Below are 16381 nucleotides of genomic sequence, written 5' to 3'. Positions count from 1 at the left end.
TTTGATAAACCAGTTGTGATGCACTAGATGGAATGAGAAATAGCCCATTGGGCTCACTGATGGAGATCGATCCTAGACCGACCACTCATCAGGCGAGCGTTTGACCACTGGGCTACAACCCGCCCCTCATTGATTTCTACACCAATATGTTCAATTCTCAATTGTTTCTATTCACAGTTTGTTCATTTATCATTATTAGTTTACGATACAATTTGTTCAGTTCTCATTATTGGTTTATGTAACAGTTTGTTCAGTTCTCATTATTAAAATCTGTAACAGTTTTTTCAGTTCTTATTTGTTTCTGTTTACAGTTTGTACATTTTCCATTAGTTTATCTTTGTGCTGTTCTCATTATTGATTTCTGCACCAGCTTGTTCAATTTTCTAATTCGTTTCTGTTTACAGTTTGTTCATTTCTCATTATAAGTTTATGTTACAGTTTGTTCAGTTCTCATTGATTTCCGTTATAGTCTGTTCAGTTCTCATTATTGGTTTCTGCTACAGTTTATTCAGTTCTCATTCGTTTCTGTGTACAGCTTGTTCATTTTTAATTATAAGTTTGTTAGAGGGTTTTTTCTGTTCTCATTATTGATTTCTGTTACCATTTGTTCAGTTCTCATGATTGTTGTCCGTTATAATTTATTCAATTTGCATTGTTGACTTCTGTTACAGTTTGTTTACATCTAAATATTGCTTAGTTACAGTTTATTCAGTTCTCATTATCGGTTTCTACTACAGTGTTTTTAGTTCTCGTTCGTTTCCGTTTACTTTGTTCATTTCTCATTATTGGTTTATTATATTTTATTCAGTTCTCATTATTGGTTTCTGTTACAGTTTGTCCAATTTTCATTAACGGTGTTGATTTCTGTTATAATTTCTTCAGTTGGTTTCTGTTACAATTATTATTGATTTCTTTAGTTCTCGTTTATTTTTGTTTACGGTTTGTTCATTTCTCATTATTATTATACGTTATAACTTGTTCATTTCTCATTAGTTTATGTTACAATTTATTCTATTATCATTGTTGATTTCTGTTGCAGGTCGCTTAGTTCTCGTTCGTTTCTGTTTACAGTTTGTTCATTTCTCATTAGTTTCTGTTACAGTTTGTTCATTTCTTATTATTGATTTCTGTTACAATTTGTTCAGTTCTCATTACTAGTATTTATTTCTGTTACTGTTTGTTCACTTCTCATAATCGATTTCTATTACAGTTTGTTCAGTTCTTATTCGTTTCTATTTACAGTTTTTCATTAGTTTATGTTAGTTTGTGATGTTCTCATTATTTATTTAAAGTTAGTTTGTTTTGTTTAACGACACCACTAGAGCACATTGATTTATTAATAATTGGCTATGGGAATTCAAACATTTGGCAATTTTGACATGTAGTCTTACAGAGGAAACCCGCTACATCTTTTATAAGTAGCAAGGGATCTTTTATATGCATCATACCACAGACAGAATAACACATACCACGGCCTTTGATAAACCAGTAGTGGTGCATTAGATGGAACAAAAAATAGCCCATTGGACCCACGGAAGGGGACCTACCGCTCATCAGGCGAACACTTTACCACTGGGCTACGACCCGTCCCTCGTTGATTTCTATAATTCTCATTCGTTTCTGTTTACAGTTTATTCATTCCTCATTATTAGTTTACGTTACAATTTGTTCAATTCTAATTATTGGTTTGTTATATTTTATTCAGTTCTCATTGTTGGTTTCTGTTACAGTTTGTCCAATTTTCATTATTGATTTCTGTTATAATTTCTTCAGTCGGTTTCTGTTACAATTATTATTGATTATCTTTAGTTCTCATTCGTTTTTCTTTACAGTTTGTTCATTACTCATTATTAGTTTACGTTATAACTTGTTCATTTCTCATTAGTTTATGTTACAATTTGTTCTATTTTCATTGCTGATTTCTGTTGCAGGTCGCTTAGTTCTCATTCATTTCTGTTTACAATTTGTTAATTTCTCATTAGTTTATGTTACAGTTTGTTCATTTCTCATTATTGGTTTCTGTTACTGTTTGTTCAATTCTCATTATTGATTTCTGTTATAGTTTGTTCTGTTCTCATTATTGGTTTCTGTTATAGTTTGTTCTGTTCTCATTATTTGTTTCTTCTACAGTTTATTAATTCCTCGTTAGTTTACGTTACAATTTGTTCAGTTCTCATTATTGGTTTATGTTACAGTTTGTTCAGTTTTCATTCATTTCTGTTTACAGTTTGTTCAGTTCTCATTTATTTCCGTTTAGTTTCTTCGTTTCTCATTAGTTTCTGTTACAGTTTGTTCAGTTCTCATTATTAGTTTCTGTTAGTTTTTTCTGTTCTCATGGTTGATTTCAGTTACAGTTTGTTCTGATCTCATCATTGTTGTCCGACCGGATGTCCGTTATAATTTATTCAGTTCGCATTGTTGAGTTCTGTTACAGCTTCTTCATCTCTCATTATTGGTTTGTTAGTTTATTCAGTTATCATTATTGGTTTCTGTTACAGTTTGTCGAAGTTTCATTATTGATTTGAATTTTCTGATACAGGTTGTTTAGTTCTCCTTCGTTTCTGTTTACAGTTTATTCATGTCTTATTAGTTTATGTTACAGTTTGTTCAGTTCTCATCATTGATTTATGTTGCACTTTATTCAGTTCTCATTATTCATTTCTGTTACAGTTTGTTCAGTTCTCATTATTGGTTTATGTTATCAATTTGTTCAGTTCCCAGTATTCTTTTCTGTTACAGTTTGTTCAGTTCTCATTATTGGTTTATGTTATAATTTGTTCAGTTCCCAGTATTCTTTTCTGTTACAGTTTGTTCAGTTCTCATTATTGGTTTATGTTATAATTTGTTCAGTTCCCAGTATTCTTTTCTGTTACAGTTTGTTTAATTCTCATTATTGGTTTGTGTTGCAGTTTTTTTGTTCATTTTATTGGTTTCTGTTTCAGTTTGATCTGTTCTCTTTGCTGGTTTCGGTTACAGGTTGTCAAATTTTTATTACTGATTTCTGTTACAATTTCTTCACTTAGTTTCGGTTACAATTTGTTCTGTTCTCATTATTGATTTCTGTTACAGGTTGGTTAGTTCTCCTTCGTTTCTATTTACAGTTTATTCATTTCTTATTGGTTTATGTTACAGTTGGTTGAGTCTCATCATTGATTTCTGTTACAGTTTGTTCGGTGCTCATTATTAATTTCTGTTACAGTTTGTTCAATTCCGATTATTGGTTTATGTTATAATTTGTTCAGTTCCCATTATTCGTTTATGTTATAATTTGTTCAGTTCCCATTATTCGTTTATGTTATAATTTGTTCAATTCCGATTATTAATTTCTGTTACAGTTTGTTCAGTTCTCATTATTGGTTTATGTTATAATTTGTTCAGTTCCCATTATTCTTTTCTGTTACAGTTTGTTCAATTCTCATTATTGGTTTGTGTTGCAGTTTTGTTTGTTCACTTTATTGGTTTCTGTTTCAGTTTGTTCTGTTCTCGAGTTTGTCGAATTTTTATTATTGATTTCTGTTACAATTTCTTCACTTAGTTCCGTTTACAATTTATTCTATTCTTATTGATTTCTGTTACAGGTTGGTTAGTTCTCCTTCATTTCTGTTTACAGTTTGTTCATTTCTTATTGGTTTATGTTACAGTTGGTTGAGTTCTCATCATTGATTTCTGTTACAGTTTGTTCGGTTCTCATTAATTTCTGTTATAGTTTGTTCAATTCCCATTATTGGTTTCTGTTGCAGTTTGTTCCGTTCTCTTCATTGGTTTCTGTTATAGTTTGTTCAGTTCACATTCGTTTCCATTTACACAGTATTCTTTTCTCATTAGCTTGTTACAATTTGTTCAGTTCTCATTATTGGTTTATGCTACAGTTTGTTCATCTATCATTATTGGTTTATTACAGTTTATTCAATTCTCATTTTTTATTTCTGTTACAGGTGGTTTAGTTCTCATTCGTTTTTGTTTACAGTTTGTTAATTTCTTATTAGTTTATGTTAAAGTTTGTTCAGTTCTCATTATTGGTTTCTGCAAATGTTTGTTCAGTTCTCATTCGTTTCTGATTACAGTTTATTAATTTTTCATTATTAGTTTACATTACAATTTGCTCAGTTCTCGTGATTGGTTTATGTTACAGTTTATTCAGTTCTCATTATTAATTTCTGTTACAGCTTGTTAAGTTTTCATTAATTTTTGTATACAGTTTGTTCAGTTCTCATTCGTTTCTGTTTAGTTTGTTCATTTCTCATTAGTTTATGTTACAGTTTGTTCAGTTCTCATTATTTATTTCTGTTACCGTTTGTTCAGTTCTCATCATTGGTTTCTGCTACAGTTTGTTCATTTCTCATAAGTTTATGTTATAAATTGTTCAGTTCTCATTATTAATTTCTGTTACAGTTCGTTCAGTTCTTATTCGTTTCTGTTTACAGTTTGTTCATTTCTCATTATAAGTTTGTTACAGTTTGTTTGTTTTCATTATTGGTTTATGTTACAGATTGTTCTGTTCTCATTATTGGTTTATATATGTTACAGTTTGTTCTGTTCTCATAACTGATTTCTGTTATAGTTTGGTCTGTTCTCAGTATTGGTTTACGCTACAGTTCTCATTCGTTTCGGTTTACAGTTTGTTCATTTCTCATAAGTTTATGTTATAATTTGTTCAGTTCTCATTATTAATTTCTATTACAGTTCGTGCAGTTCTTATTCGTTTCTGTTTACAGTTTGTTCATTTCTCATTATAAGTTTGTTACAGATTGTTCTGTTTTCATTATTGGTTTATGTTAGTTCTGTTCTCATTACTGATTTCTATTATAGTTTGTTCTGTTCTCATTACTAATTTCTATTATAGTTTGTTCTGTTCTCAGTATTGGTTTACGCTACAGTTCTCATTCGTTTCAGTTTACTGTTTGTTAAATTCTCATTATAAGTTTGTTGTAATTTTTTCTGTTCTCATTATTGATTTCTGTTATAGTTTGTTCTGTTCTAATTATTGGTTTATGTTACAGTTTATTCTGTTCTCATTAATTTTGTTCAGTTCTCAGGATCGTTGTCCGTTATGATTTATTCAATTCGCATTGTTTACTTCTGTTACAGTTTGTTCAGTTTGTCATTATTGGTTTCTGTTGCAGTTTTTTCTATTAATTTTATTGGTTTCTGTTACAGTTTGTCGAAGTTTCATTATTGATTTCTGTTACAAGTTCTTCACTTAGTTTCGGTTACAATTTGTTCTGTTCTCATTATTGATTTCTGTTACAGGTTGTTTAGTTCTTCGTTTCTGTTTACAGTTTGTTCATTTCTTGTTAGTTTATGTTACAGTTTGTTCAGTTTTCATTATTGGTTTATGTTAGTTTGTTCAGTTCTCATTATTCATTTCTCTTACAGTTTGTTCATTTCTCATTATTGATTTCTGTTGCAGTTTGTTCTGTTTCTCTTTATTTGTTTCTGTTAGTTTGTTCAGTTCACATTCATTTCTATTATATTTCGTTCATTCCTCTCATTAGTTTGTTACACTATAATTTGTTCTGTTTTAATTATTGATTTCTGTTACCGTTTGTTCAGTTCTCATGATTGTTATCTGTTATAATTTATTCAGTTCCCATTGTTGACTTCTGTTAAGAGTTTGTTACAGTTTATTCAGTTCTCATTATTGGTTTCTGTTACAGCTTGTCCAGTTTTCATTACTGATTTGTTTTACAATTTCTTCAGTTGGTTTCTGTTACAGTTTGTTAAGTTTTTATTATTAGCTTTTCTTAAGAGTTTTGTTCAGGTTTCATTGGGTTGAATGTTGTGAATTTCTTGAGTTCAAATTATTAATTTCTGTTAGTATACTTTGTGCGAGAAAGTTGGTTTCTTCTACAGTTTGTTCAGTTCTGATGATTGATTTATTTTACAGTTTGTTCATTTGTAATTAATTGTTTCTGTTACATTTTGTTCATTTCTCATTGTTTTTTGTTAATAATTAGTTCAGTTTTTATTGTTGGATCTGCTAGTTTGTTCAGTTATTAATTGTAATGATCGATTTCTGATGGGGTTCAGTTCTCTTTCATTATTTCTGTTACAGTTCAGTTTGAATTATGTTTTTCTGTTACAGTTGAGTTCTCATTATTTCATTCTTCGTTTTCAGTTTGTTCAGTTTTCATTAGCGACTGATCTTACATTTTGTTCAGTTAACGTTATTACTTTTTGTTAGTTTGTTTATTTATTTTGGTTCGTATTGTTCACTTCAGTTAATTTTTTCTTCACATTATTGATTTCCGTTTAGTTTGTTATATCTCTGTTAGTTTTTATTAATTTATTCAGTTCTTTTTATCATTTTCTGTTACAGTTTGTTTAGTTCTCATTGGCTTTTGTCAAGAGTTTGTACAATTCTCATTACCGATTTGTTACCGTTTTTATTCAGTTCTCATTATTGATTTCTGTTACAGTTTTCTTTTTAATTATCATTAATTGTCTTTGCTAAACGTTTTTTTTTCCAATTCTCATTATGGTTCATGTTATAGTTTGTTCAGTTGTTAGTTTAGGGACTGAGAAGAAACAGACTGAGAGAACAAACAGAAGAAAAGGACAACAATAAGAACAGAAGGAATGAAGAAGATGACATTTGTGCGCACACTAAACACACATACACCACTCATACCACACACACACACACACACACACACACACACACACACACACACACACATCCAATACCCATTGCCTCGTACTGGTTACTGCATTGGCAAGTCTGAATCAGTTAAATTAATGAGTACACACGAACTGTGGCATCTAACCATGCAAGCAAAACAACAACAAACAACAACAAACAAAAAAAAGAAGAAAACCAAAACAAACAAAAACAACAACACGTTTATTACTGCAAGTAATTTCTCATTTATTTCCCAATCACTTAGATGCATTTTTTGTTTCTGAATTAAGCAGTAAAATAATAAGTAACATTATTATGACACAAAAGCCATAAGTACACAGAAACACAAGATATAATTTAAAACGTTTTGTAATCATAAGAAATGATGAGAATTAAGACTCAAACAGTTTGAGGGAAGCCAAGCTGAATTCCACAATGTGGGCTATGGTAATACATGCAGTGGCGTAACATGGGTTGCCAGCAAGTATTGCGCCCCCTAACCAGTGGACTGTTAGCACTCCCCGAGTCCCTTCAACCAGTCCAGAATTTTGCACCCAGGGCAGCCGCACCGGTGGCACCTCCCACGTTACACCACTGTGTACATGTATCAGAAAGCAATTCTGTTAATGTCTGGCTTCACAAATAATACATGAGTTGAAAAAATAATTCTTGCTACAAGGATTCCAGTTATAAAGATATTTTCATTTTATCTTTTAGGGTGGAGTATGGAAAGGACAGGAATTTTAAAACACCTGATCACATTTCTAAACTATGACTATTTGGAGTCTAACATGTACTAACATTTCACATATGAGCTATTCTGGTAATATAAATTTCTAAATAATTAAGGGATTAGGCCTGCTAGAATCACACATATCTCCATCAAATATAACCAATAAATGGTTAATGACCAAACACCAGGCTTGGTGGCGCAGTGGTTAAGCCATCGGACTACAGGCTGGTAGGTACAGGGTTCGCTGCCCAGTACTGGCTCAAAACCAGAGCAAGTTTTTAAGGGCTCAGTGGGTAGGTGTAAGGCCACTACACCCTCTTCTCTCTCACTAACCACCAACAACTAACCCACTGTCCTGGACAGACAGCCCAGATAGCTGAGGTGTGTGCCCAGGACAGCGTGTTTCAACCTTAACTGGATATAAGCATGAAAATAAGTTGAAATGAAATGACCAAAGATTTCATGTTTATCCTGTGAAGGTTACATAATCTACTGACAATAAATTAAAAAATAATTAAGTTTTGTTAAACCTATCATGACAAAATTAAATATACAGTCAAACCTGTATTTAATGGCCACTCAAAAGACCTCAATAAATGGACATTATCGTCAGATGGCTGTTATAAACAGGTAAATAAAACCATATATGAAATAGTTTACTATAAAAGTTACCAGGTACAGCTAAACTGGAATGCATAAAAGTATGAACAGTCGTCACAAAAATATAAAAAAAAAGAGAGAAAATAACTAATAATATTTACTGCATAACAATGTTATTCAAAATATTAAAAGTCAATGTATTATTTACCTTTTGAAAAAATCTTTTTTTTTTTATTGCTTGCCACTGGATTCTGTTACCTATTAAATTAGTTCACAAGATGCAAAAGATTGCAGCAAAGAAATCACATATTAACAAAAGGGCAAGTTTGCCAATGCATAATGGCTGAACAAACATCATGGCAGACTCCCCGCAAACAACTTGCATCATGTCAGACTAGCAGAAATAATACAATTGTTGTTGATGACTTGGATATATATGCATGTTTGGTGCAAACCTTACTTCAACCAAGGATAAGTCGTCTTGCAAATGACATCACAGATATAGGCTAAAATGAAAATATGATTAATGAAGGAAGGAAGGAAATGTTTTATTTAATGACGCACTCAACACATTTTATTTATGGTTATGTGGCATCAGGCATATGGTTAAGGATCACACAGATATTGAGACAGGAAACCTGCTGTCGCCACTTCATGGGCTACTCTTTTTGATTAGCAGCAAGAAATCTTTTATATACACCACCCCACAGACAGGGTAGTACATACAACAGCCTTTGTTACACCAGTTGTGGAGCACTGGCTGGAACGAGAAATAGCCCAAGGGCTCCACTGATGGGGATTGATCCTACACTGACCATGCATCAAGAGAACGCTTTACCACTGGGCTATGTCCCGCCCCAATATGATTAATGATGTACTGGGGCATGTACTTATTTTATTTCAACTTAAGTCAGACAATGACTTTATATTGTGACTGGACAGGCCAATACATGTGTATATCTTGTAGCTGTTATGGCAAATTCAATAATTTCTTTTCGTAAAAACAAAATAGTAGTCGCTGGCCACATTAAACAGGTGGCTGTTATACAGGTAACATAAAGAAAGATATGCATTGGGCAAGATTTATGGTGGCTGTTATGAACATATGGCTGTTATATACAGGTTAGACATATATTAATGTACAATGAGAAACATAAGATCCGTTAGACCAGTCACGACTACAATAAAAAAAATGTAGTTCCAATGTAAGCACGTCAAGTCAGGTTTATGTAACATGATAAAATGATGTCCAGATTACTGTTGCATCTGTATTTTGTATGTACTGTAACGTTGGTGTTCTTTACAACAGGTTAGACATATGTACAATGACAAACATAACATCTGTTAGACCAGTCACGACTGTACAATAAAAAATGTAGTTCCAATGTAAGCACGTCAAGTCAGGTTTATGTAACATGACAAAATGATGTCCAGATTACTGTTGCATCTGTATTTTGTATGTACTGTAACGTTGGTGTTCTTTACAACAGGTTAGACATATGTACAATGACAAACATAACATCTGTTAGACCAGTCACGACTGTACAATAAAAAATGTAGTTCCAATGTAAGCACGTCAAGTCAGGTTTATGTAACATGACAAAATGATGTCCAGATTACTGTTGCATCTGTATTTTGTATGTACTGTAATGTTGGTGTTCTTTACAACAGGTTAGACATATGTACAATGAGAAACATAAGATCTGTTAGACCAGTCACGACTGTACAATAAAACAAATGAAGTTCAATGTAAGCAAGTCAAGTTAGACTTATGTAACATGACAAAATGATGTCCAGATTACTGTTGCATCTGTATTGTACATGTACTGTAATGTTGGTGATCTTTACAACAGGTTAGACATATGTACAATGACAAACATAATATCTGTTAGACCAGTCACAACTGTACAATAAAACAAATGAAGTTCAATGTAAGCAAGTCAAGTCAGGCTTATGTAACATGACAAAATGATGTCCAGATTACTGTTGCATCTGTATTTTGTATGTACTGTAATGTTGGTGATCTTTACAACAGGTTAGACATATGTACAATGAGAAACATAAGATCTGTTAGACCAGTCACGACTGTACAATTAACAAAATGTAGTTCAATTGTAAGCAAGTCAAGTTAGACTTATGTAACATGACAAAATGATGTCCAGATTACTGTTGCATCTGTATTGTACATGTACTGTAATGTTGGTGATCTTTACAACAGGTTAGACATATGTACAATGACAAACATAACATCTGTTAGACCAGTCACGACTGTACAATTAACAAAATGTAGTTCAATTGTAAGCAAGTCAAGTTAGACTTATGTAACATGACAAAATGATGTCCAGATTACTGTTGCATCTGTATTGTACATGTACTGTAATGTTGGTGATCTTTACAACAGGTTAGACATATGTACAATGACAAACATAACATCTGTTAGACCAGTCACGACTGTACAATTAACAAAATGTAGTTCAATTGTAAGCAAGTCAAGTTAGACTTATGTAACATGACAAAATGATGTCCAGATTACTGTTGCATCTGTATTGTACATGTACTGTAATGTTGGTGATCTTTACAACAGGTTAGACATATGTACAATGACAAACATAACATCTGTTAGACCAGTCACGACTGTACAATTAACAAAATGTAGTTCAATTGTAAGCAAGTCAAGTTAGACTTATGTAACATGACAAAATGATGTCCAGATTACTGTTGCATCTGTATTGTACATGTACTGTAATGTTGGTGATCTTTACAACAGGTTAGACATATGTACAATGACAAACATAACATCTGTTAGACCAGTCACGACTGTACAATTAACAAAATGTAGTTCAATTGTAAGCAAGTCAAGTTAGACTTATGTAACATGACAAAATGATGTCCAGATTACTGTTGCATCTGTATTGTACATGTACTGTAATGTTGGTGATCTTTACAACAGGTTAGACATATGTACAATGACAAACATAACATCTGTTAGACCAGTCACGACTGTACAATTAACAAAATGTAGTTCAATTGTAAGCAAGTCAAGTTAGACTTATGTAACATGACAAAATGATGTCCAGATTACTGTTGCATCTGTATTGTACATGTACTGTAATGTTGGTGATCTTTACAACAGGTTAGACATATGTACAATGACAAACATAACATCTGTTAGACCAGTCACGACTGTACAATTAACAAAATGTAGTTCAATTGTAAGCAAGTCAAGTTAGACTTATGTAACATGACAAAATGATGTCCAGATTACTGTTGCATCTGTATTGTACATGTACTGTAATGTTGGTGATCTTTACAACAGGTTAGACATATGTACAATGACAAACATAACATCTGTTAGACCAGTCACGACTGTACAATTAACAAAATGTAGTTCAATTGTAAGCAAGTCAAGTTAGACTTATGTAACATGACAAAATGATGTCCAGATTACTGTTGCATCTGTATTGTACATGTACTGTAATGTTGGTGATCTTTACAACAGGTTAGACATATGTACAATGACAAACATAACATCTGTTAGACCAGTCACGACTGTACAATTAACAAAATGTAGTTCAATTGTAAGCAAGTCAAGTTAGACTTATGTAACATGACAAAATGATGTCCAGATTACTGTTGCATCTGTATTGTACATGTACTGTAATGTTGGTGATCTTTACAACAGGTTAGACATATGTACAATGACAAACATAACATCTGTTAGACCAGTCACGACTGTACAATTAACAAAATGTAGTTCAATTGTAAGCAAGTCAAGTTAGACTTATGTAACATGACAAAATGATGTCCAGATTACTGTTGTATCTGTATTGTGTATGTACTGTAACGTTGGTGTTCTTTACAACAGGTTAGACATATGTACAATGACAAACATAACATCTGTTAGACCAGTCACGACTGTACAATTAACAAAATGTAGTTCAATTGTAAGCAAGTCAAGTTAGACTTATGTAACATGACAAAATGATGTCCAGATTACTGTTGCATCTGTATTTTGTATGTACTGTAACGGTGGTGTTCTTTACAACAGGTTAGACATATGTACAATGACAAACATAACATCTGTTAGACCAGTCACGACTGTACAATTAACAAAATGTAGTTCAATTGTAAGCAAGTCAAGTTAGACTTATGTAACATGACAAAATGATGTCCAGATTACTGTTGCATCTGTATTTTGTATGTATTGTAACGTTGGTGGTCTTTACAACAGGTTAGACATATGTACAATGACAAACATAACATCTGTTAGACCAGTCACGACTGTACAATTAACAAAATGTAGTTCAATTGTAAGCAAGTCAAGTTAGACTTATGTAACATGACAAAATGATGTCCAGATTACTGTTGCATCTGTATTGTGTATGTATGGTAACATTGGTGTTCTTTACAACAAGCATTGCCTATTGACCAATCCATATTAATGTGTGTTATAATTAATATGGTTTACATTAAACTGTCGTCTTAATTGCTATTAACATGTTATCACTTTGCTTTATCTTGTCATAGGGTGACCGTAGGATACAACAGAGGGTACATCAATATTAACATTTGATTAATAAAGAGATTGTAAAGAAAAATGCACAGTTCAAAGCATATCAAATATTAGTTTCTCCATTCAGATTATTCAAATGTTCACAAAACACATCACATGCATTTGGTATGTTGATCAATAGATTCAAGACATTTTTTTAAATCTCTGAAAATCTTGTTCAAGTTTATATTTGCTTTGCATGTATATTTATACAACAATAAGATGAAAAGGTGTCTTGCAGTCATCTCAAAGGAGTGTCGTTATCATCATCACTGCATAATATTCTGCGAGACACTATCATCATCATCTATCATTCAGAGGTCACCACCATCCTTTTCCATGTCAGGGTGATCCTTTTCCTTGTCAGGGTGATCCTTATCCTTGTCAGGGTGATCCGTATCCTTGTCATGGTGATCCTTTTCCATGTCAGGGTGATCATTATCCTTGTCAGGGTGATCCTTTTCCTTGTCCGGGTTATCCTTTTCCATGTCAGTGTGATCCTTATCCTTGTCAGGGTGATCCTTATCCTTGTCAGGGTGATCTTTATCCTTGTTGGGGTGATCTTTATCCTTATCAGGGTTATCATCTATAGCTGCTCAAAAGTAAGTAGTTATAAATGGAAAAGGTGGAAATAACAATAATAAAATGAGACCAATATATGCAGTTAAAATGTTTTATATTTAAGTAATATTTTGGCAAATTAGATAAATTAACAAACCTTTACAAAACATCAGTTCATTATATGTTTTAAACCACGTAAAGGGAAACATGTTAACATATGAGAGCCATTTCCTGTCCAGAACACTGTTTACTGCAAATCATTTTAAAACAATAAAACTGTGATTCAAATGTGTGTTATTTAGTAATTATTTCTGGGCTCAGTGCTGTATGTACGGTATACAGATTTTGGTCTCAACAATTTCCAGACCATAATCAGGTCCATGAGTCCCACATTAGACTAGCTATAATTCAGCATAATGGTCCATTGAAGTTAACACCATAATCAGGTCCATGAGTCCCACATTAGACTAGCTATAATTCAGCATAATGGTCCATTGAAGTTAACACCATAATCAGGTCCATGAGTCCCACATTAGACTAGCTATAATTCAGCATAATGGTCCATTGAAGTTAACACCATAATCAGGTCCATGAGTCCCACATTAGACTAGCTATAGTTCAGCATAATGGTCCATTAAAGTTAACACCATAATCAGGTCCATGAGTCCCACATTAGACTAGCTATACTTCAGCATAATGGTCCATTGAAGTTAACACCATAATCAGGTCCATGAGTCCCACATTAGACTAGCTATACTTCAGCATAATGGTCCATTAAAGTTAACACCATAATCAGGTCCATGAGTCCCACATTAGACTAGCTATACTTCAGCATAATGGTCCATTAAAGTTAACACCATAATCAGGTCCATGAGTCCCACATTAGACTAGCTATACTTCAGCATAATGGTCCATTGAAGTTAACACCATAATCAGGTCCATGAGTCCCACATTAGACTAGCTATACTTCAGCATAATGGTCCAATAAAGTTAACACCATAATCAGGTCCATGAGTCCCACATTAGACTAGCTATACTTCAGCATAATGGTCCATTGAAGTTAACACCATAATCAGGTCCATGAGTCCCACATTAGACTAGCTATACTTCAGCATAATGGTCCATTGAAGTTAACACCATAATCAGGTCCATGAGTCCCACATTAGACTAGCTATACTTCAGCATAATGGTCCATTGAAGTTAACACCATAATCAGGTCCATGAGTCCCACATTAGACTAGCTATACTTCAGCATAATGGTCCATTAAAGTTAACACCATAATCATGCAAGTGCAGTACCCATTACGTTTTATTATATAATTAATAAATGAAACACAGGAATGTGATTTTTCAGGTTTTTATCTGATTTCAACATCATTTTTTTTGCTTAAATTTTCACAAAATGGACTGGATTTGATTGGAAATGCTAATTTTTTTACTTTTATGTAGGTATTGTAGAGAGATTTCAGCTTTTAAAAGAAATGTTTAACTTTTATTTTAAAATGGGTATCACATCACTGAAACAATATCACCACTTGCCAAGTAGAAGTGTGATTGTACTTCTAACATGTGACAGCATATAAAAATCATGTGAAATTGTAAAGCCTAAATTAAATTTTCACAAAATGGACTGGATTTGATTGGAAATGCTAAAAAAATTACTTTTATGTAGGTATTGTAGAGAGATTTCAGCTTGTAAAAGAAATTTTAAAATGGGTATCACATCACTGAAACAATATCAGCACTTGCCAAGTAGAAGTGTGATTGTACTTCTAAGCATGTGACAGCATATAAAAATCATGTGAAATTGTAAAGCCTACAATAAAAGTTTCCTCTGATGACTACAGGTCAGAATTACCAAATGTTTTACTTCCAATAGCTGATGATTAATTAATCAATGTGCTCCAGTCGTGTCAAACAAAACAAACAAACAAATGTTTATGAAAAAATTAAAAACAAAATACCGGGGGTATGAAGTTCTATATTAATTACAAGGTTTGTCAGTGTTATTTCTTTTACTGTTATCGGGGTATGAACAAAAACAATCATCAGTAAACTTACGTGTGAATGGCTTAGCTGATCGATTCACACAGTTTGCAGATTATTTATTTTGTTCATACCCTTAGTTCTTTTAATGCATATTTGCAACACAGAAAACACATTAGAACGAATGTTTAGCAGACTTTATTGAGACTGAAAGTTCAACATGAAAAGAAAGTCCACAGGATGATCATACTTTTGTTTAACAACATCACTAGAGTACATTGATTAATTAATCATCGCCTACTGGATGTCAAACATTTGATAATTCTAACTCGTAGTCATCAGAGGAAACCCGCTACATTTTTCCTAATGCAACAAGGGATCTTTTATATGCACTTTCTCACAAACAGGAAAACACATACCACAGCCTTTGTCCAGTTGTGGTGCACTGGTTGGAATGAGAAAAAACCCAATCAGCTGAATGGATCCACTGAGGTGGTTCGATCCACCTGGTGATGATCGCCATTTAAATTACTTGTGTTTATTTTGTTGCCTGTGACTCATACTTCCGATTTTGTGAAACATTTTACTCTGTATACGGTATATGATTACTAAATGAGAAATCAAGATCTTTGGTTTTTTGCAATTCCACATTTTTGTTAACTATACTTACAAGATGGATAGGTTTTCTTAATTTTTTTTGAATAACTAGAAGACTCTGTGTTCTGTCCACGCTTTCCAGAGGTTACAAACATGATGTTCCTGTTCCCAATCTGTATTGAGTTGTTTGCATCATGTGATCCCGAGGTGGTGATAACAGTTCCACCATTACCTGCATTAGAAGAAGCACATTTTGATAGAACCAGACTGTAACCAAATAAGTTCAGTGGCAGATCCAGAAAATCGATTTGGGGGGGCCCCAATGACGTAAGGCGGAATGCCAAGGGAACTTTGGGAGAGGTTTGGAGGGGGGTGAAATTAATAAATAATAAAATAATTGTTGCAAAATTTAAGGGGGGGGGGGGGCGGGGCCTCTGGGTCCCACCTATAGATCCGCCTCTGAGGTTAAGCAATGGCATGTTCAGGAGGGAAACTATTCATGACCAATTTGACTGGTTTCCATCATATCACACGGATTTAATGTTACAACTTACATGCATAAATCAGTCTAAGGTTGATGACGGTCACTTTTTGCACCCTGGTTTTGGCTTTGTATACAGTAAATAAAACCTATCCAATGGTAATTCTTTAATATGATATATTTGACAAAAGGTACTTTTTATTTCTGTCATCTTTTAAAACATAAACTTAATATTTTGTCCAGAATTAC

General features: G+C 33.0%; 1 protein-coding gene across 2 annotated transcripts in view; it reads right to left on the bottom strand.

The window, feature by feature from the left end:
• Positions 1-8693: 8693 nt before the first annotated feature.
• LOC121388632 overlaps positions 8694-16381 on the bottom strand; it is a 47986-nt gene continuing 40298 nt past the window's right edge. Inside the window, exons 15-16 of one of the 2 annotated variants that reach the window (XM_041520053.1) lie at positions 15725-15883; positions 8694-13099 (exon numbers count right to left, since the gene is read on the bottom strand). In XM_041520053.1, the coding sequence (XP_041375987.1) occupies positions 12822-13099; positions 15725-15883 (437 nt within the window). In that variant the 3' untranslated portion in view covers positions 8694-12821. Of the gene's footprint in view, positions 13100-15724; positions 15884-16381 lie in introns of those variants that run through there. The other variant, XM_041520054.1, reaches the window with a different exon arrangement.

The sequence above is a fragment of the Gigantopelta aegis genome, chromosome 14, assembly GCF_016097555.1.
Source record: "Gigantopelta aegis isolate Gae_Host chromosome 14, Gae_host_genome, whole genome shotgun sequence".
In the NCBI taxonomy this organism is placed as follows: Eukaryota; Metazoa; Mollusca; class Gastropoda; order Neomphalida; family Peltospiridae; genus Gigantopelta; species Gigantopelta aegis.
This window is presented reverse-complemented; position numbering and strand designations above follow the sequence as displayed.